Source organism: Artibeus jamaicensis, unplaced genomic scaffold, assembly GCF_021234435.1.
Source record: "Artibeus jamaicensis isolate MK-2021 breed Jamaican fruit bat unplaced genomic scaffold, CSHL_Jam_final contig_3176, whole genome shotgun sequence".
Classification (NCBI taxonomy): Eukaryota; Metazoa; Chordata; class Mammalia; order Chiroptera; family Phyllostomidae; genus Artibeus; species Artibeus jamaicensis.
In genome coordinates, this window is record NW_026521740.1 from 2473103 (window position 1) to 2495341 (window position 22239).

At 40.0% G+C, this 22239-nt stretch overlaps 1 protein-coding gene across 1 annotated transcript in view; it reads left to right on the forward strand.

Moving 5' to 3' along the window:
- Positions 1-22239, forward strand: part of ADGRG6 (adhesion G protein-coupled receptor G6) — a 130138-nt gene that overhangs the window by 97993 nt on the left and 9906 nt on the right. Inside the window, exons 15-22 of the mRNA XM_037144953.2 lie at positions 136-276; positions 2415-2534; positions 4401-4446; positions 5775-5884; positions 9634-9761; positions 10490-10758; positions 11929-12025; positions 14068-14351. Of these exons, the coding sequence (XP_037000848.2) occupies positions 136-276; positions 2415-2534; positions 4401-4446; positions 5775-5884; positions 9634-9761; positions 10490-10758; positions 11929-12025; positions 14068-14351 (1195 nt within the window). The remainder of the gene's footprint in view (positions 1-135; positions 277-2414; positions 2535-4400; positions 4447-5774; positions 5885-9633; positions 9762-10489; positions 10759-11928; positions 12026-14067; positions 14352-22239) is intronic.

Genomic DNA, 22239 nt, shown 5'->3' on the forward strand with positions numbered 1-22239 from the left:
GGGCCGTGCCTGGGAGAGGGAGGGGCAGCCCTGGTCCTAGCCCAGGTGATATTTGGCTTTTACTCAGCACGTGGAGTCAAGTTATTTTTGCTGTTTCATTGTGATGACTGATCCGTGTGTCTCTGTGTGTGACAGATGTATTTTGAGGGTGGCCATGAAGATCCATTAGCGTCTGTAACTTTGCCTTCAAACTTACTGGAGAACTTAAGTCAAGAATCTTCTGCAGCAGTTAAAAGAGCTCAGTTTACTTTCTTCAGTAAAACTGGACTTTTCCAGGTAAGCATTCCTTAAATTATTGTTTTTCAATTGCAAATTGAGTTTCGTAGCTCAAAAGGAAAATAAAAGTCCAGCTTCCTTGGGGATATATCAAGAGGTAGAAAAATTAACCTACTATATTTTGAAAATTGAAAAAAAATGAATAATTGTTTCAGTATTTATTATAGGCTTATGAACAGATAGATATGTTCATGTCAACTTTTTTGATAAATCAGCTATTAGATGAAGACTTGCATGGGATAATTATAAGTGGCATTTGTGGAGAAGCCACTATTTACCATTCCTTTTGTTAAATATTTAATGCTCTCCAGCAGTTTAGACCTTCGGAGTTAAAGCAATTGTGTGCCAAAGGAAAGGTTTTGTTTTGTTTTGTTTTGTTTTAATTCAGCGGGAAGCACTGTTTACACAATGAGCAGAATTCTTGGCTTTAATCAGTTTTCCCATTAGTATTTCAAATGACCTTTGGCCTTCACACATTCCCAGAGTGGGGTGGCATTGTGCTAAGCCCACATTATCATTTTTATTGGCATCATTTCTAGATACTAGGAAGTCCACTGCCAATAAACTCTGGTGACCTCTGGTTGCCTTTGAAAGCACAACCCCATCTACAGCAGTTTTAATCAGCCCTTCTTTAAAAAATAAAAGTTATTCATTAAATTGAAGATACCAGGGTTCATCAAACAGCGAGACCTGTGTAAGTCTCAAGGAAAGCAGACTGGTTTCTAACAGATCTGCCCTGTACGTCCTGTTTGGAGGAATGGCAAAGTGGGCCACAGGTGAGTACAAGGAATGCCGTGGAATCGTTTACAGTAACTAATTCCACAACTTTAAAATTTTATCAGCAAATGTGTTAGAAACAAGCTATATAAAATTTTTTAGTAGATTAAATATGCAATTACACGTAATTATTCGGAAGGATTTAATAGCTCTGAACACACAAAACTGCATTTGTGAAAATTATTTGAGGCTTAAAGTAATGTCACATGTAAAAGCAATACAAGAACGTAGTCCGTGTCACAAAATGTGCGTGATGGTGTGTGTGGGGGGGTGTCCATATAGAGGAGAGGTCAAGTCCAGCAGGAAGGGTTTAGGACAACTCTGAAGAGTTGCAAGAATCTGTCGTTATTTCACTTTGAGTCCTATCTTCTCCACACGCTCTCTCCCTTCTCCTCTGGCATTTCCCAGTCAATGTTGTTATTAGGAAACACACGTTTGGTTGTGAAAGCCAATGTATAGCAGAGGAAAGCAAATTCAAGGGTTCTGTGATTCTCGTCTCACACAGTGAAGAAAACACAAGTTGTTTTTTTCTTAAAGAAAAGGCTCGGTATCCCCAAGCCATAGCCAACTTTACTGAGTGACCACAGAAAAGTAATAAAAAACTAGATGCTGAGATTTACTTGACGTAGAGTAAACCCTGCACTTATTCCATAAAGCTGACTTCATAAACGGCCGTCGCGAACTTTCGCGAACTTTCGCGAACTTCAGGACTTTGACGAGAAACAGACGGGGAAGCAGAAAGCAGAGAGGTGCCCCTTGGAGAGGCAGCGGATGGTCCCAGTGTCCGTGCACACGGACTCACTACCTTGGTTTCCCGACAGTCTTATCTCTGAAGTGGACACTACAGCAAGAATAAAATCGGAGAAGGTGGAGGTTCTGGATGGGGCTTCGATCTACTCCATTTACTGTAAATTAGCAAACATGGCAGGCTTTTGGCATGGATGTGAAAGATGATTTTTTAAAATGTTTTTCATAACATGTTTTTTTCATACTTTTCTAAAGAAAAACAACTTCATTTATTTTCTAGGGTAGGGAAGTGATCTAATTGTTTCATAGATTTGTATGAGTTTCTGTTATGTATGGGTTTGCATTGTTTCAGACGTTAAGTGGCCGGCATCGGTCGCAGCAATCAGAGGGAAGGTTTATGAACATCACCTGGACACTCAACATATTTAGTATAATAAGGGAAATAGCTAAGCTCTTTCAGGAAAGCCAGCAATCTGAGCTTATAAACAGGATGTTCTATAATTCAAGATCTCAAGTGTAAAAACTGCTGACAGCTTGCTTATTTTGGAGCAGCAAAATAAAATAAGAGTGTGCACTTCTGACTAATACACAGGCTTTTTTTTTTTCTCTTAAAGGATGTAGAGACCAAGAGAGTCACCTTGGTGAGCTATGTGATGGCCTGCAGTATCGGAAACATTTCCCTCCAGAATTTGAAGGCTCCAGTTCAAATTAAAATCAAGCATACAAGGAACCAGGTAGGAAAACACTACACATAGGAGGAGAAGGATATTATTTCAGAGAAATACAGAGCCATTTTTCTCCATGAAAAGAAGTAACTGGCACTTTCTTTTGAGGGGAAAATTTTTCCTAAAAGGGGGGAGTGGCTTGTCAGGTAGCAAGCTCTAGAGTTAGGATAAATGGTGGCAACCGGGGGAAATCAGTTCTGTCTCGGACCCAAGGGTCAGAAGGAGAATGGGAGTGAGGAAAAGGGCCGTTATTTCTAGAAATGACGTACATTACTGTGGATAAACTAGATGGCGATGCAGTTGTGCATTCGTGCCTCTGTAGGTTTGGGTTGTTTCCTTTTAATTTTTATAATTTTTTATTTTTCAGTTACAATTGATGTATAATATTTTATTAGTTTCACCTGTACAACCCAGTGATTAGACAGACATTTAAATAATTACAGAATGGTCACCATTATAAATCTAGTACCCACCTGGTACCATACATCCTTATTGCAGTGTCATCGACTACATTCCCTGTGCTGTATGTTACATCCCAGTGACTAGTTTGTAACCACCGACCTGTACTTCTTGATCCCTTCATCTTTTCACCCAGCCCACTAACCACCCTTCCACCCAGAATTTTGTTTCGTTTTGTTTTGTTTTGTTTTTTAATGTTAAGATCACCACCACAGGGAAAGCAGGGAGGGACTTGGGTTCACTCATTTTTTGAGAGGTTAATAGTTGTCTAAAACCTTGGTAAATGCTTTTTAATGGCTTCATCACCCTGCCTGTCATCTGTTTATCTGAAAAAATCACATGGGGGCTTGCATTGTCCCAGGTGGCCAGGCGCACATTTTCCCCCCTTTTATAGAGGGTCCCAGTCAGGATCCTGCCATTTATTAGGCGGTCCGGAAGGAGGGAGGGAAGTGAGCTGGCTGATAAGGCTTGGGGCTTGGAAGTTAAGTCATCTAGGAACTAGCCCAGCTTTGTCACAAAACCCTCTGACCTCCTCGTTGTACCCTTTGGCCTCCTTTGTTTCAGCTCCTGCTTCTTCATCCGTAACAATTTTTTTTATTGTGGTAAAACATACATAACAAAATTAACTATTTTCAAGGTCACAGTTCAGTGACATTGAGTACATTCACACTGTTGTGTGGCCATTGTCATGGCCATCTTCAGCTTTCTCTCTGTCTCTTTGAATGTAACTACACTAGGGCCCTCACGTAGGTGGGATCATCCAGTGCTTGTCCTTTGGTGACTGGCTCATTTCACTTAGCATAACATTTTTAAGATTATTCATATTATAGCATGTGTCAGAATATCCTCCCTTTTTAAGGCTGGATAACATTTCATTGCTCTCTCTATATAGCAATATATAGCAGTGTGGGATGGATATATATCCATCCACTCATCTGTCTGTCCCACATTTTGTTTATGAATTTATCCAACAATAGACATTCTGATTGCTTGCACTTTTGGCTAGTATGAATAATGACGCTGTGAACATGGGTGTGAAAATACCTGAGTTCCTTCTTTCAATTCTTTGGGGCATATGCTAGACATGGGGGAGAATTTCAAAGATGAATTTTACAATGCAAAGAGCTTTGCTAAATGCTAAGCATAGCATTTTATGGTGGGACATATAGAGGTAACCTTTAGATAAATGAGGTACACAATTCCTCAAGAGGTCATAGTTGATTTCCACTTGAAGTCTCTGTGAGAGAAGAGGCCCCCCAGACTGCCCACCATTTGTAGGTCATATCAGTGTGACTAATGCTGTTCCATCCCTTTGTGAAACCCTGAGCAGTTTACTCTTTTTCCCATATCCAAATCATATGAATTTTCCATTTGTTTTAAGCACAACTTCACGTGTTTATTCTTATGTTAATATAGATGGTGCGGGATCCCATCTGTGCCTTCTGGGATCTGAACAAAAATGGTAAGTTTTCAAATATTAGCTATTTTAATAACAACTGAATTTTAAACATTATTAGACACCCCCATTTTCTTTAATTCTACCCCAAACCAGAGTGAGTCACAATAAAAGAGGGATGTCAGCAGAGCTGCAAACTTTAGTTTGGGGAGCTTGGGGAGTAGATTCTGAGTTCTCTGATTTCTTTATTAATTGCAAGAGGAAATAGGAAGACTTGGCTTTTTTTAATCAAAAAACCTCTTTGATTTCAGTTATTTATAAAATAGGACATGCATTTTTATTACCATTTTACATGAACATCAACATACAATTGATCTCATTCTCCTAGAACAATTCCGAGGAGGTTTTTTGATGTGTGTGAGGCATGTAATTAAAATTCCAGTTGTAAGCCTCAGATTATGGGCTAATGGACTCCAAATATAGAAATATATTACTTGATGTAAATGCCTCTAGAGTGATATTTGCCAATCAGGAGGCAAAACTAAGGGTTTGGTCACTAGGTGTAGGTGTGGAGTATCTTTGAGGGGAAGGACGAGTGATGAAACTTCCCACCTCTTGCCCCTAAGGGTCACCTTCTTTTGGGGTTCCCCAGTGGGGGGATTAGCCTGCTTCTTGTTAGCAGTGTATTCTGAAGATGTCCAAAGCTCTTTTTTGATACTTTTTTCCAACAGCTAGAAGGTTTTTTTACTGTTTGGTTTTTAGTTATACTGTTTTGAGATGACCCTGATTTACAAGATACCTAGTTTGAAATATTACCTTAAAGTCTTAAAACATTCTTTAAATGTATGAGTTGAATGAGCATATTCCACACCAAATCATAAACATCAAAACAGATGTATTAAAGGCATTTGTCATAAATTGCCCCCACACGTGACTGCTGCATACATAACAGCATGTTTTAATAAAGACTTTCTTTGCTCTCATGTCTTCACAAAAACACAGACTGACCCAAGGAAAAGAATGGGTTGGTCTTCAGGGACTTCATCAGTTTATAACATGTTTGAAAAGGGTATTCTTTTTATGAAAGTGTATCTTCTAATATATCAGAAATTAAACTTGGCTCAAACTTTTGCAGAACCCCCAGGACACTTCAGTGGAACACATTCGAAAACCACTGACGAGCTCATCTCTAGCCCACCCAACACTAACATTCTGTGATTCCAGGAATCTGAAGTATTCTAACCATTGGCAGCTTTGAAAATAGTCTCCATGTTACAGATAAACTGTAAGACAGATGATATTGAGGCGTGTTTCTCTAAACCAGATTCCACCCATTGTAGAGTAGGAACTGACCTGCTGTTATTTCCATGCTGTCTGTTGACTTTCCCCTGCAGAAAGTTCTGGATTTTGGAACACATCGGGATGCACTGTTGCCGACAGAGGCCCCAACGCCAGTGAGACAGTCTGCCTGTGCAACCACCTCACACACTTTGGAGTTCTGATGGTAGGGGGGCATTTCTAAGCTCATTTTAAAATGATACAGATTCAGAGGCGTACTTTTTGTGTGCATCAGCCTTTTTAGCTTATGTGTTTGGGGAATTAGTTCCTGACGATTTCCATCTATACACTGAATCTTGGTTCTTAATGAAGAATCTAATTAGCAGAGATCCTATATGAAAAGTATGCAAAAGTAATTATAGAAATGGACCCTATTTGTTCTATTGCATTAACAGTGATGATAAATAATCTAGAAACAAGAATATTACCATGAGACTTTTGAATTAATAGCGAAACAGAGTCAGGGAGACAGAGAGAAAGGGAGAGAAAGAATAAAGAGTTAAAGAACAAGAAGAAAATGTTAGATTTTACTAACATGGAAGGGAACTGTAAAAAGTTATATTAGGAAATTTCTTTCTTGCCCTGGCCTGGTAGCTTGGTTGGTTAGAGTGTGGTCCCTGTATGCCAAGTTTGTGGGTTCTATTCCCAGTCAGGATACATACAAGAATCACAATTTCTCTCTCCTTCTCTCCTTCCTTTCTCTCTTTAAAGTCAAATAAATATTACAAATTCTTCCTATGATATGTTATTACTCAATCTGTTTGAGTGTTAATTTGTACTGGGAACTATGCTAGGTGAGTCTCCTGGTGCTCTTAGTCTGCTAGGACAGACTGGTGACTGGGAGAGCGTGGGGTCTTCAGACCAGCAAGAGAGATGATGAGCGTGTCTTTTTTCTTATATCTAGCCCTTCATGGCATTCTTCTCTCTCTTTTTTTTCTTTCTTTCTTCCTTTTTTTTCCCCATGGTCCTGTTTTTATCTTATTAGTCAACCTCTCCAATGGTTTTAAACAAAAATTAGACTGCATCAACATGCTTTTCATCCAACCACATTTTCAGGGGCTGCCTCACATCTAATGACTTGTTTGAACTTGTCTGCGTACTTGTACCTTTCCCTTCGATCTGACACACTCGTGTTTTTGCAGATGCTTTTCTGGTGCCCAGCATGCCCTTCAGTTTTTAGCAGAGGCACTGTCTCTGTGTAGTGTCCATGGAGGTATCCAAGCCCGTGTGTTTTGTCATAGAAGATGGGAGTAATGTGTGCTGAGGCAATAAAGCTCTATGAGTAGGAGTCACAGACATGGGGTTATGTTTATCCCCTCCCTTAAACCTCACGCCCTCTTCCCGTGGGCCTGGGAGGAAGCAGAGAGGATGGTGTGATGTAGTGTTTGGCTCCTGAAATCACTTGGCCAATGTAAACGGCCATTGTCCTATTGCAATCCTACAAGTTGTAATTTTCCTGACAATCCAGTACATAAGTGCTCTGAATGATAAGAACGAGTCATTTAAAAGGGCATCAATCATAGAAAATAACTTTTTAACTTTCTCAAAATATAAATATTTTTTCTTACCCCCAGAGCATGAAAATGAGCAATTAAACTGTAGCATGTTTTCACAAAGTGATTTAAAAAAATACTGTTTTCTTCCATGTTCTGTTTTTTCCAAAAATGAGAGCAGACGTTCTTTCAGAAAACACTTTATGCATCATTACTTATTACACACAAAATACATCATTATTCCTTCACATATATAAGCTTTAGCTTAAATGACTTAACTACAGTTGTGTTTGCATGTGTATGTGTGTGAGCAAGATTGTGTTGTAAGTTAATATTAGATAACAGTAACAAAATTCACTGTTCAAAGATGATGTATATGCACTTTGAATATTCAGTAGTTTCTTCAGAATTGTTTAAATTTTATTACGAGCTTGTAATTATGTATTGCTTTTCTCGTTGTAACCTGATAAAAATAATTAGCTTTACATATGTATATGGTAATATGCATGTTTTTGTGCTATCCTTTCATTTTCCAGCTTGGCTATTTTTGTGGGCTTAGAAATTGCTGGAAGAAACATTTTCCAGAATTTATCCTTTCTGGCAATGTGCCCACATCCTCTCCGCCCTCCAGACCACCAAGACTTCATTCAGAGTCTTTCTTGATTTACAGACTATTTACTCAGTCGTACAAGATATCCCAAGTCTGCATTGCTTCGTGACATATTTACCATATGTGAAGTTTAAAAAATGTGCCTCAGACTCATAATTATATCTTCCAATATACAAATATGTGAAGAGTTTAGTGTCTCTGCTATATTTCTTTTCAGTAAGGCTGATTTTTATAGTTTAACCCCAGTACATTTGCATGTTGGCAAGTTCAGAGAAATAAAAGTTTGTGTATTCTTCATTCTCTGAAAATACAAAACTATATGAGAATTGTGTGTAAATGGATATCACCAGTAAATAGTATTATACTCTTTAATTCACATTTTAAATTGTGGCTTAAATTGTGGTCTTCCAGTCAACTGCCTGACCTCGATAGAAGCCATAGGTCTTAAATGGTTGTGACAAGTCCCTTCGAGAATCCTGAAGACTATTTCCTGGCCTAATGAAGTCTTGGAGTAACTAAAATATTAGTTTAGGTGATCCATCTGTGAGTCAAGTGTCATGGATTCGAACACCATCCCATATGTCATGGGAGTCTCATGTCCTACTATTTTGAGGGATTTCTAGAAAAGACAGAGGAAGTCCCCTTTAGCCCTGAGCCCATACACCTGCTGAATTTGATCACTTTATGCATTTTTTGGTGTCACAAAGGCACTGCTCCTCCTCCTGACTGCTTCAGTCAGACCCGGAACTAAATTCCCACGTCTTTGTTTCCCATTTGTGTATAGTACAACAAACACCACGTAGTGGAGGCCTTAGTGAGCAGCAGTTTTATTGACCTTTTGGTGAAAATCAGAGAAACTTAATAGATAATAGAATTAGAAACATAACACAAATGTTGTTTTCATATGTTGGAGTACATCTCTTTTCCAGTTAGGCTCCATTTTCGAACATCTGCCTAATGGAGATGTCTCCTCCAAACCAGGGCTGGGTGGCTGTTCTTAAATCAAGCTCTATCCCTATCCCAATTACCCAGTTAAGAGAGAAAAGAAAAAATGTTCTACCAGGCTCAGACTCTGCAAATCTGACTCAACACAGTGAGGTTAATACTTGATTACTATGCTAGAAAGTGTTTACTTCTTTCCACTCCACAGCAACCCCTAACATTTTACGTGGTGCTTTTTCAGGTCCATAGAGATAAAAAAAAAAAACAAAAAACTAGTGGCTTCTCATTTATGAGAAAAGATAAAGACCACCCCACCCACACATACCAAACTCTGGGGTGACCACAGTTAGGAGCCTCAGCACTCCTTTCAGAACAAGATAAGCACATTGCAGCCACAGCCTCTGCTGTTTGCTGGCTGGGCCCCTCCTTACCGGGCAAAGAACCCAGGGCGCACCCAAGGACTTGGCCATGAGGGCCACCATGGCTTCCATTTGAACTTGTGCCCCAGCCCTGCAAATGTTAGAAATGGGCTTGATAGTTCATTATGCAAGGCAAGGACTTCCTCTTCACTTTCTACTGGGAAACCCAGTGGATTTTCTCTTCAAGAAATGCTACTGTGCAAAGAGCTTGGGTAGCAAAATATGGAATAGAAAACAATGTGTATGTCCCTCAGTAATACTACATTTTTGGTTCACGGAGTGAGATCCGCAAGAGTATGGTACGTGGAAATTTCAACTCTGATTTATGCTATTGTTTTCAGCCTGTAAGTCTAAGCTGAGATTCTAAGAGCCAACAATGTACTTTCTGATAAAACAAAAACATTCTTATGGAAAGAGACATTCTTATAGCTGCTTCCCATGTCTTGTGTAGGACCTTCCAGGAACGGCCTCACAGATAGACGCAAGAAACACTAAAGTCCTCACCTTCATCACCTATATCGGCTGTGGAATATCAGCTATTTTTTCAGCAGCTACTCTCCTGACATATGTTGCTTTTGAGTAAGTATTTTTCATCTGCCAAACTCAGTTATAACTGTTCTAAAATGTGAATAAGAAAGTGGCCTCAGCTTTTAAAAACTTTGATGCTCTGTGAGTCAACTAAGGGAGCTGTGCTTTAATGGTCAGGTTTCTTGTGAAGATGTATCAGGCAGCATGAATTGTCCAGCCGTAGAATCTTAATTTATAATCAGCATATTTGTATTGACAAAATGCACTTAAACCTGTTAGAGATGATTAACATGTAAGTAAAGGAAAACTGTATTCAGTGTTTTTTACATGGGAAAAGATAAAAACATTTACTTCACAAATCTCTTAAATTAGTCCTAAAATGGGAAATTTTGTTTTAAGAATGCTCTTCACCTTATTAAAAATCAAAACTCATCAAAACTTATCAAAACTTCAAAAATATTCTAAGAAAATTGTTTTTTAACGAAAATAATTATTTTTATAACTCTAGAATTTTCTGGTATTAAAAAAATCAAGCTGTCGAAACCAATTGACAATTTTGTAAACAATTGGAGACCATTTTGAAATAAAACTAATATTTTAAAACATCTTTCTAATTTGCCAAATGCCCGCCAATACACTGCGCCCTCCCCCAGTGGAGCCCCGCCATCCAGATGGTGTTCCCTAACCTCGTGTGGAGCTGTGTGAGAGCTGAATTGACTGCCTGTGGTTAAAAGATTTATTTGCAGTAGTTCTCCAATATCTTTTTTCCCCTTTCCTAGAAAACTGCGAAGGGATTATCCCTCTAAAATCCTGATGAACCTGAGCACCGCGCTGCTGTTCCTGAACCTCAGCTTCCTCCTGGACGGCTGGGTGGCCTCGTTTCAGGTGGAGGGGCTCTGCATCGCCATGGCGGCCCTGCTGCACTTCTTCCTCCTCGCCACCTTTACCTGGATGGGGCTGGAAGCCATTCACATGTACATCGCTCTGGTGAAGGTATTCAACACGTACATTCGCCGCTACATACTGAAGTTCTGCGTCATTGGCTGGGGTGAGCGCCCTACAAATTTTTGCTTTTATTTTCACTGTCATGGAAATGGCCACATTCTCATAGGAAAATGCTGTTTCAAAAGAATAGCGTTGCTGACAGAGACTTCCAATTTGCAAAGGATGTGAATTTCGTATAAGGAAGGGGCTTTCTCAGAACAGTATTTTTAAAAACTGTTCAGGAGGCTTCACTGAATGCAGGAGTAAAGGCAAAACCCCTAACCCCCGAGTCACACCGCAAACGCGTTTCCTGTGCCCATAGCCAGCCCACCCAAGTCTGCAGAGGCAGCTGGCAGACAGTGGTGCATTTCCGTGTGTGCTTCAGAATGTAAAGGCCAGCTCAGACTCCTGGCTGTGCTCGCCCCTAGACACATGCCCATGTCTTCGAAACCAGGGGGAGAATGCTGTTGTTGTGTATGGCTAGGACACGGGCAGAGTTCTTCCCGTGAATTCTTAGCATGATTCCTCAGCCAGACATGGGTGGTTGTATGAGTCCATTTAGAATTTTCTAAGTGGACTCCTTTCTTTATCCAGGTTTTATGTCAAACCAGGCATTTTAGAGATTTCTCACAAATCTCTTTCTCAGAGGGCCATGTAGAAATAGGAGATATTTCCAAGGTGCTCACCATTTTAAGAGGTTCCTTGCCGGGAATTGGGATGGTGTAGCTTTCTCCAGTGAAATAGACATGGAATTACTTTACTTGTTGAGACTCTTGAGAAAAAAATGAAAGACTATAAAAGACTTTACAGTCTCAGTATTTCTCCCTCACTTTTCCTAAAGGTTTTTCTTTATAGACAAGGGAGCAGAATAAGCTGGAGTTCCCTTCATGCCTGAAACTGTGGAGTCCTAACAGCAGCATTAATGAAACCACATTTGCTGGTTCTAAATTCAGTATAAATCAGGTTCTGGTTCTCAAGTGGGTACCAGTGAGCAAACAAATATTTATACATCTGCCGGTTAAAAGTAGGTTTAAATGGTTGCCAATTGGAGTTGGATGTTCTGCACCAAAGAGAAGATTTTGTTGTTGCCTTAACCAAGCAGCCAGTTCTAAGAGATTTGATTCCATGATATGGAGTGTTTTCTTTTCTTTCTTTCCCCTTGCCATGATCAGTCACGTACAGCAGTCCAGACGTTCCAGAAAAGTTGCTCATGGCTTGGTCTTTTTTACAACAGGTTTACCCGCCTTCATTGTGTCAGTGGTTCTAGCAAGCAAAAACCAGAATGAAGTCTATGGAAAAAAAAGTTATGGAAAAGAACAAGATGATGAATTGTAAGTCATAAAGACGTCTTAGGAATTTATTTGTGATGAGTGCATATCCTTTGTTTCTTAAAGTTTAGTTTAAGTTTCCATGCCAATAGCGAGTCTCTCGTTTTAGAAGGCTGACGTGCTTACTCGTGCTTTTACCAGGACCTCTGCGGTGCCACTGATAAGTGCAGCTGAACAGCCTGCACCGTCCGTCCTGCTGTTTCATATTAACCTGGCGTGGTCAGCTGGGGAAAGGCAGGAGTGTGGGATACTGTCATCTGGGCTCAGAAGACCCATGTAGTTTGAGGAGATTTCATAATGCTCCCACCCCCTTAAACCCACAGACATCTCTAAGTGAGAGAAATCACAGTGCCAGACAGCGAGGCTGGTGATTCAGTGCTGATGTGAGTGTCGCGTGGAAGTGGAGAGGACGGAGACATCAGTGGGTTCTTGTGTAATTTGGAAAGTTTTCTTCGGACTGTGAGGTCATGGAGGCTAAGGTTTTTATATTGTTCACTTTGAGCAGTTATTTCTCTCCCCTTTTATCAGCACACAGTCAGCGCTCAATAAGTATTTGCTGATTGAATGAATAACTGAGATGAATAAAGAGTTTTACTCTTGAGTGTGATACCACCTTACTCCGCACATTCCACGAGTGGATAACACTTGTATATCCACTCTGTATCCAAGCCTGTCCTGTTCCCCTCCTAGTCTTCCTTTAGTTTATGGTTCCATGTAGCACCCAAGAAACCCCTCCCCCCCAATAACCAGCATGAAAAAAAGGTCCTGGGTCAGGTTTTCAGGATTTTAAGGGGGTTGCCATATATACAGAAATATTAGCTTCAGGGATAAGCAGTATTCTTTGGGGGATCTTTATAATAAGATATATTACAAGTAAAAGTCAGTACATATGTTCTAAACTAGGTCATTTTAAAAGTGTGTTAGCTCTTACAGAACTTTGTGCTTAGTTAGTCACCTGCTGGGCCATCTACATTGTCTCTCACTGGGCATTTACTGTATACCAGGAATCATGTTGGTTCTGGGATTCAGGGACGTTCCAGGTAGCCTTCGCCTCTGTGGCAGTCATGTCCCACCGTGCCTTAAATAATATATCCAATTTTTATGTACCTAAGGACTTCCACAGTACTGTTAGGATCTGGGCATCTGCAAATTGCAGTGTTTGCGAAATTTTCTCATAGACCACTGTACACATGGTGCATTTTTAAATGACTTTTTCAGATCTAGCATTTTGAGTATCAAATATATATTTCTTCATTTTATAAGGATATTGTAAGCAATGTAAGCTTTTTAATTTTGCATGAGAAGTTTCCCTATAAGAGTGTCACAGAGGGATGCTTATACTGTAAGAGTTTTTTTACAATAAAGCCTTGCCTCAACTGCACCAGTTATATTAATAGGAATTATTTTGCTTGCAGTATGAAATCCACATTTATGTGTGTCTTAAATGAGTAGGAATTTACCCTCTCCACATGCCCCAAAACAGAAATAAGCAATAAACTGGCATTAACTGAAAGGCAGAAACATCAGGGCCGGAAGCCACACCTCCCTTGGCCTTTGTCTCCTGGGTGGAAGGTGGTGCTTTCACATCTGAAGCAGAAGGAATGAACGGAATCTCTGCAGAGCAGCTCTCCCAGACTTCGCTTCCGTATCGTTTTGTAGAACAACGTTCATACGAGCACCCCTGAAACATAGGAGAGAGTGAGGATACGAGTACCTAACTTCCCCATTCTTTGGAGTGCAGGCGCTTAGGAGAAAAGGGGTTTAGAACTGAACAGGAGTGTCTTCGTGTCAAGTCAGGATTCCAGTATCCACCTTGTTTCCAGCTTAACTCTGGACTTAAATAACTAGAAATTAAGATAATAGCTGTCCAAAATGAACAAATTAAAAAAAACTATGAACACATGAAAAAGGAAACTGAGGTCCAAGAAAATAGGGTGACTCTCTGGAGGCGCGTGAAACACGGCTCGCTGACACACCTGCAGAAGTCTTAGGTAAACGGGCATGGCGAAGCATTTTCTTTTCTTTCTTGTCTCCTCTTTCACAAGCTGTTGGATTCAGGATCCGGTGGTTTTCTACGTGAGCTGCGCTGGGTATTTTGGAGTCATGTTTTTCCTGAATGTCGCCATGTTCATCGTGGTGATGGTGCAGATCTGCGGGAGGAACGGCAAGCGGAGCAACCGGACTCTGCGCGAGGAGGTCCTGCGGAACCTGCGCAGTGTGGTCAGCCTGACCTTCCTGCTGGGCATGACGTGGGGTTTTGCTTTCTTTGCCTGGGGACCCTTGCAGGTCCCTTTCATGTACCTCTTCTCCATCTTCAACTCATTACAAGGTAAGATAAATGGTACCCAAACAATTTCCACTTCCCCATTCTGTCCTGTTTGCACAATGGCTTCAGCATTAGGTGCCATACTAAGTTTCTGCATCACTGTACCATAGTTTGGGACGGGGAGCCAGGGACTCATGAAAAGGCTCTAGAATGGAGTGTTGAGGTGGAAGGTCAGCTTGATTGTTTTCAGTGATGGAAAGGACGGTGCCTGGCAGGTGGTAGGTGCTCAGTAAACATATGTTGTTGCATGACTGATGGTGGGTAGGGAGGAGTCCCAGGGGCAGGTTAACGGGAGGCAGGGGCAACTTCACCCCGTACAGTTTTTCTGACTATGGTGCTGCTCCTCATGGAGCTGCTTCCCCTGTGCTGTACTATTCTCAGCTCAGCCTGGAGAATTTTTGGACTCTATGCAGGGACAGAGCAATTCATTTTGATTCCTTAGCTGCTTGGATTTCAAAATAAATGCCAATACTCTAGTTCATAAATGCTTTTTGCCATGATATATGGCAATTAGTTCAACAATTTAACAAATGCTTGCCAATAGCCTGCTTTGTACCAAAAAAAAAAAAAAAATACAAGGCTTCCTTAGAGGAGCTTTCTGTTGTACTTCTGATTCCATAATATATACCCTAGTGAATGTACAGTGAATTTGAGTTTAGGCTTAAGTGAACATAAATTATTTTTGAAAATTAAATAACATTCTTGAAGACATTGGATATACCCTGTTGTGAATGCTCCAAAATGCATGAGGTGACCACGTTTGGAATCTCTTTGAGCAGGGCAGTGCTGCTGGCCTGCCCGGGGTCACTGGGATGTCCTCGTAGGTGTGTGGGGAAAGAAGCACTGACGAAAGCAAGCTGGACACATCTGTGCTGGGGTGGGAAGTGTGATGGAAGTCAAGTCTGTGCGACTCACTAAATGAGATGCTGGGCAGGTGCTCTCCCTAGGTGTGTGCTAAGAGGAGTTCGTATTTACCTTCAGGAGAGTGTTTACTGCTTTGTACTGTACGAATCTGCTTTACTTTTCCTCTGAGGTTTCCCTGAGCTAGGTTTTCCTAGCTCATGAGGTCCCAAAAAGAAATCCCTCTCATAGTTGGTACTTAACAATTGTTTGTTAAGTGAATAAATGGATTGCTGGACAAAGGAAGGGAGAGCCTTTGGGGATGGCCTGAATCCAACCTGAGACTGCTCTGGCATAAGTCCTCATAATTATTTCAGTAAATTTTATTCAGGTTCACTCTCCCATAACGGAGGAAATATATGGGCTCATTATCTTCAGTAAATAGAATATCAAGCTTCAAGTGCTACTCCAGAAGTTGGAAATGGATGAAGTAGCACATACATGCATCTTCATTGGAATATAGCTTTGTAAAGTGACATATTAGTCCTCTATCTAATATGTCCTGTAATGTGCAACATACATGTGCCTAAATAAATATTGACGAAATGTCCATTAACATTAGAAATTTGAAATTCGATGGTTTTATGTTTCAGGGTTATACATGAAAGGCACATGAATCTGCCAGCCCAACCTTGTTTTTGCTTTTAGAATTTCCTGGCAGTTTCTGTAACTCCCAACAGCTCCGGTTGTCTGTTCAGCTCTGTTTCCACTAATGAGAAATGGGATGTTTTATTTTTCCCAGCATAGGTCTCCCGTCAGGAGGGAAAAATGTTATAAACCATCTTCAAGTTATAAATCCTTCATAAATCACTGACTTTTAAGACAACATTTAAATTATATAAATTCAAAACAGATTTCTGCACATCCAATGATATTAAAAATACCTCCTAAAAAGGAAATTGGGTTAAAAGGCAGTGACACAGGGCACATGAGCCTACCAGCAATTGCTTACCAGCCCAGCTTGTGCAAAACTTCTCGAGACACTGTGGGAAGTTATTTAATATTTTTTATTTAAGTCATTTTCTGAACCTTCCAAGAGATGTATGTTGGTAAAAATATCCTCTTTCTTAAAAGAAATCTGTGTGCTTGAGACAGTTTAAAGAAACATTTCAGTGAATGCAAAATGAACTCAGGTGGTACTTGGATGAACTACATTGTGTCTATTTCTTTTCTTTCTGATATTCTTCATTCCAGAAAAAAAGAACTTGACATGATCCTTTTGCCTCATTGAACTTACGTTCTAGTAGGAGATACTGATATTAACCAATTATGTCACCATATAAAAGTACCAATTGGTGTTGAGAACAAATGACAGAAGACGTGAATTCCCAGCTGAAATCTGAAGAAATTAACTAGGCGAAAGGTGGGAGGAGAGTGGGGAAAAGAATATTTCAGGTAGAAGGCATTACATGTGCAAAAAATGTGTTGTACAGTAAGTCCTCTCTTAATGTGGTCTATGGGTTCTACAACTTTAAGCAGAACGATGTATAAAGAAACCCATTTTACTGTAGGCCAATTGATGCAAACAAGAACCAAGTTCCCATGGCATCTCATCAACATTAGAATGGCATATTTGAAGATCTGCCGTAGTTGGTGATTATAACATCTGCTCAAGGAATTAATAGGAAGTTCATATAACCTGAGATCCACAAAGGAGCAGGAGGGTGACAGAGCGGTGTGGGCCAGAAGGGAGTCTGGGGCCAGATCAGAAGGTGCTGTGTTTTGATCTTCACAACAGCAATACAAAGTTTTTTAAGAGGTTCAGGCTTGTGAATGACATGGTCCAATGTGCATTTTGTAAAGGGGAAGCTGGACATAATGTAAATAATGGATGAGAGCAGCCCAATAGTGTCTGTAGGGAGGGCAGATGGGAAGCTATTGCAATGGTCCTGGTAAGATAACGTGGTACAGTGTTTTAGACTGGGGTGGGAACAGGGCCACTGGAGTGATGTCAGCAGGAGTCGAGATAAATTTAGGAAGTATCTACTACAAAACACTCATCATTTGGTCATTGAAGTAAACTCTTATTTTTCTAATGACTTAAGTAAAAGGTCTTATTAATGGAATATTACATTTCATTATAAGACTTAGCAATGGCCAAAGACTGAGAACATAATACAATATTCTGAAAACTAAAACTATGCTGAGCAAACTTTACTCTTCTAGTGAGCATCTGAAAATCAGCAGGGTCTTCCTTATGAAGGCTGTAAGTTATGAATCGATGACGAACGCCTGCAGCTTTGTGGACCTGCAGGAGGGACGCGTGTTGGAGCTGAGTCTGCAGGGATGACGTGCACATATATCGTGGGAGTGGCTTTTGCTAGCAGATTTCTTTTCTCTTTTGTGTATGTCTTCAAATATGTGGTTTAAACATATTTGTGGTTTAAATTTATTTAAAATAAATGTGTACATTTGATCAAAACATGCTAAAATTTTTAGAAATAAATATATATATTTTAATGTATGTATGTGTTTGTATACAAATACATATATATGTGTATGATTATATGATTACTACATAAATTTGTGTCACCTATCTATTAAAATTTTATAAATGCTTTATTTCTATTTAATATGCTTTATTTTATACTTATTTTTGTATTCTGCTATTATTTTTATATTTTTAATTTTATGTATACTTATAAGTGTACATTTAATGGCCAAAAATCATGTTAGATGGATATCAGAAAGTTATTATAATCTTTGTGGCTATAAGTAAAATTTACCTACTTGAATAAGCAAATGAAATCATGGATCAAGGCTGAAGCCAAATTTATTATTGTCTAATTTTTCACAGTATATAACAATTTTTTTTATTTTGCCTACTACACTTGTTATATATTGATCATTTCATTGAATATTTTTCTCCAAGATGGAAAGATAAATATATCTTTTCTTCACATGCTGAAATTCCTTATCTATCTGCTTTTGCTTTCTTTACTGCTTTCCCAGGATGAAACCAGCATATCATTATATCAGAAATCTTAATTTTTTCTAAAGAATACATATGAGAAAAATTATATGGCATACAAATTGCTATTCAAAAGAGAACAGATTTTTGATAAAAGCATATCATAATTCACATGCCTGAGAAGATTAGCCTTCATTTCAACAATATGTAATCCATCCAAAAGAAATAAAAGGCAACTCCCCGGCCGCCGAAATGCTCTTGGCCAGGATCCTGATGGCCTCTCTATCCCTTGGCCACACCGATGCCCTCGCAGGACTGAATCACTGCTCTGCTGCCCTGCATGTTCACACAGCTGCCTGCTCTGCAGCGATGAACAGGATCTCAGACCGAGTTTCTCCCCATTAACTCTACAAAAGTATTTGACACTCTCAATTAGATTAAGCTTCTTCAGTCTATAGGGAAGTTTAACCCTGCCAACAAGTTCATCAGGATCTAAAGTCTAGCCCCATACCAAAAGCTTGGTCTTCAACTTTCCTCTCCCGGCATGTGAAACATCTATTAGGTCTCAGGTGTCGTCAGCCCATTTTCTGTAAACATATGTGACAACACAATAAAATGCAATATGTGGTTCAGCAAATAGAAACTGTGATGGTAAACACAAAAGGCCATCATCAGTCTACTCAGATGCAATGCTGGCTATTAATTAATTTGATAACATTAAGATATTCAGAGCAACAAAAATTACTTGTATAGTAAATCGTGGTTTACAAAGCACTTTGACATACACCTGTCCTCTGATGTAATTCCTGTAGCAAGTCTAGAATGTCAACATCCAGGAAAGAGGGAATTTTCTCCATTTTATAGAATGAAAAATAGGCTCAGGAGAGTCAGTAACTTTCCCAAGATCAGACAATGTAATCTTTTTTCCAGTAGAAACATTTTATTATTTTGTCACTTTTTTTCTGAACAAGCATAGAGAAGGCAGAGCCTCTTCTTCAGAAATTTTTAAATATTTATTTTTTATTGTTGTTCAAATACAGTTTTCTGCCTTTCCCCCCACCCCTCCCCACCACCGCACCTCTTCCAGCATCCTGCCCCCATTCTCACCCACCCTTATTTTTGTCCATATGTCCTTTATAATTGTTCCCGTAAACCCTTGACCCTTTCCCCCATTATCCCCTCCCCTCTCCCCTCTGATCACTTTCTGCCTGTTCTCAATTTCAATGTCTTCGGCTATACTTTGCCTGCTCGTTCATTTTGTTGATTAGGTTCCTGTTAATGGTGAGATCATAAGGTATTTGTCTTTCACTGCCCAGCTTATTTCACTTAGTGTAATGCTCTCTAGGTTCATCCATGCTGTCATAAAGGGCAGGAGCTCCTTCTTTCTCTCTGCTGCACAGAATTCCATTGTGTAAATGTACCATAATTTTTTGATCCATTCATTCACTGATGGGCACCTAGGTTGCTTCCAGCACTTGGCTATCATAAATTGTGCTGCTGTGAACATTGGGGTACATAGGTTCTTTTGGATTGGTGTTTCGGGGCTCTTAGGATATAATCCTAGCAGTGAAATTGCTGGGTCAAAAGGCAGATCCATTTTTAGTTTTCTGAGGAAATTCCATACTGTTTTCCACAGTGGCTGCACCAGTCTGCAGTCCCACCAACAGTGCAGTATGGTTCCCTTTTCTCAACATCCTCTCTAACATTTGTTGTTTGTTGCTTTGTTTATGATGGCCATTCCAACTGGTGTGAAGTAGTATCTCATTGTGGTTTTAATTTGCATCTCTCTGATGGCTAGTGATACTGAACACCTTCTCATATGTCTTTGGACCCTCTGTACAGACAATGTAATATTTACAATGTAGCATATAGGCACATAGAAAAGCACTTTATTAAGAGCAAGAGCATAAGCAGGAAAATAAAATGAAGTACTTCTCTTTTAACTTTTTATTTCAGAGTTTCTAGGTAGTAAATATTTGCCTCCATTTAAAAAAATCTTAGTAAATGTACGTTTAATGAATAAATATAAATTTTATCTCTTACCCTTATTCAGCAAAAACCATTAAGGGATATATGAGTTATTTTAATCCTATGGATAAACTAAAAGAGTTCAATCAAATTTCTAACCACGGTCAAAAGCCCTGACAGTTAACTGGCACCACAGTCTCACGTCCAACACACATAGTGAATTGGCATCAAGGAAATAAACCACCTTTAATCCCTAACATCTGAAATGACATCGTCTTGGCTGAGACATTAAACACTGCAAGGAGGTAAATTACTCATCTTTCGGCACTGAATTTTGTGCCACAGAGAAGTAAGTTTCTAAAGGGCCCCTTGGTAGTATGAAAGGGGGATTTAAGAGGTTCCCAAGGAGCTTCCTAAACCCAAAAGGGCCCCAGCCCAGCAGCCAGCTGGCTACACCTGTGAGACAAGGAAACATGTGAGCTGTTTAGAGACTCAGGTGAGCTAGGAAGGTCAGAGGTCCCCTACACCTTTTTTTGTCAATAGTTAGTTACATAGGGCATGTGGCCTCTTTTGCCCAAACTCCTGCTTTGATTTTTTTTTCTATTCCAATGAGGGCATTTTTTTCCTTTGCTTTAGAAAGAGGAAGGGACAGAGGATTGCCTCCCCTACACGTCCGGGCAGGGAATTGAACCCACAACCCTTCAGTTATGGGATGATTCTCCAACTAACTGAGCCACAGTGGCTGGGGCCACTTTGATTAATTCTTGACTGACTGCCCCATCAAAACTCCAGAACCGTTTATGCCCATAGATCTGAGGGAGTTTACCATTCACTCATCAGTATTACTCATTCTGATTGTAGCCTTACATCCCTGGGGTTACCTTTATCTGCAGGCTTCTGCTCCACTGTGTTCCTGGGCCTTTCTTATCCAGGGTAAGAAAAAGTCACCTTAGGCCATTTGTCAAAATCTGTTAATGATGATCTCACTGGCAGTGTGAATGGCCTTTAGTTGGTCAAGAGCCCATTAGGAGATGAGGACCCAAGGTTTTGTTTTGTCTTGTTTTTTCTTCACCAGATTTCTTGAAAGTGACCTTTCAGAGCAGTATAAGAATGACCATATGTGCTCCCCCAAATTTCACTGTGTAGCATTCATTTTCATACCCAAGGGAAACAGGTTTTTAAAACTTTTGATAACCAGGCTCAAGATCTGAGAACATCCCTTTGGCCACTCATTTTACATCTGCCCCCAGAAAGCCACTTGTCTTTGCCAGAGTCAACCAAAGGGAATGCGATCTGTGTGGCAGCCTGATTCCTAGCCAAAACAATGAGGCTGAGACGCTCTCTTCTTTTCCTACGTAAATGGTTAAATAGATCTAGTAAAGATGAAGATGAAACACAAGCCTCTATAATCTACAGTGAGTATAATGTTAATACTTACAAGTAGTATTCCCCCAAAAAACATGCTGTTCGAATGTGTACTGTGGTAGATGAAGGGACAAGGTAGAAGAAACCAAACCCATCACTTTGATTTTTCAGACCGTTTGTCACTCCAAGTTTGAAGTGCTCTTGGGCATCCCTTCGCCACCCTTGCTGACCCAGCCTTGGCCTGGGGTCTGCTTCTCTGGGAGGCTTTGAAGAAGTGTCTTCCTCATTTTCCTCCCAACAGCACCCTAGCCAGGCCCACTTTCTTACATACTTTGCACGCCTTTCTTCCATCACAATGGAAAGTGTTATTTATTTTAAATGAGGGCAATTATAGAATTGCCCAAGAATTAAGACATCTTGGATTCACATATGGTTATATTTTGTTTTTTAAGTGAGCAGGTACCACTCGTGAATGGAAGGTGGAGGGAAGGGAAGAAAGGCAAGGTGAGGATGGGATGACCCGTCAGGAATCTGTTCAAGTAGGTTTTTGTTTTTCCTCTTGTTCTAGCATGGAGTATGGGTTCCTATAGGTACAATTAAAAATCCAGGCACTTACCAAGCTGAAGAAGCTATCACTAAGAAACATTGGCTTCAAGTCATCAGACTGGTGACTGCAGTTCACCCAAAAGAGGGCCTTCATGAACTCTGTTTTGTGAGATATAAAAGTTTTGTAAAACTAGTACTTAG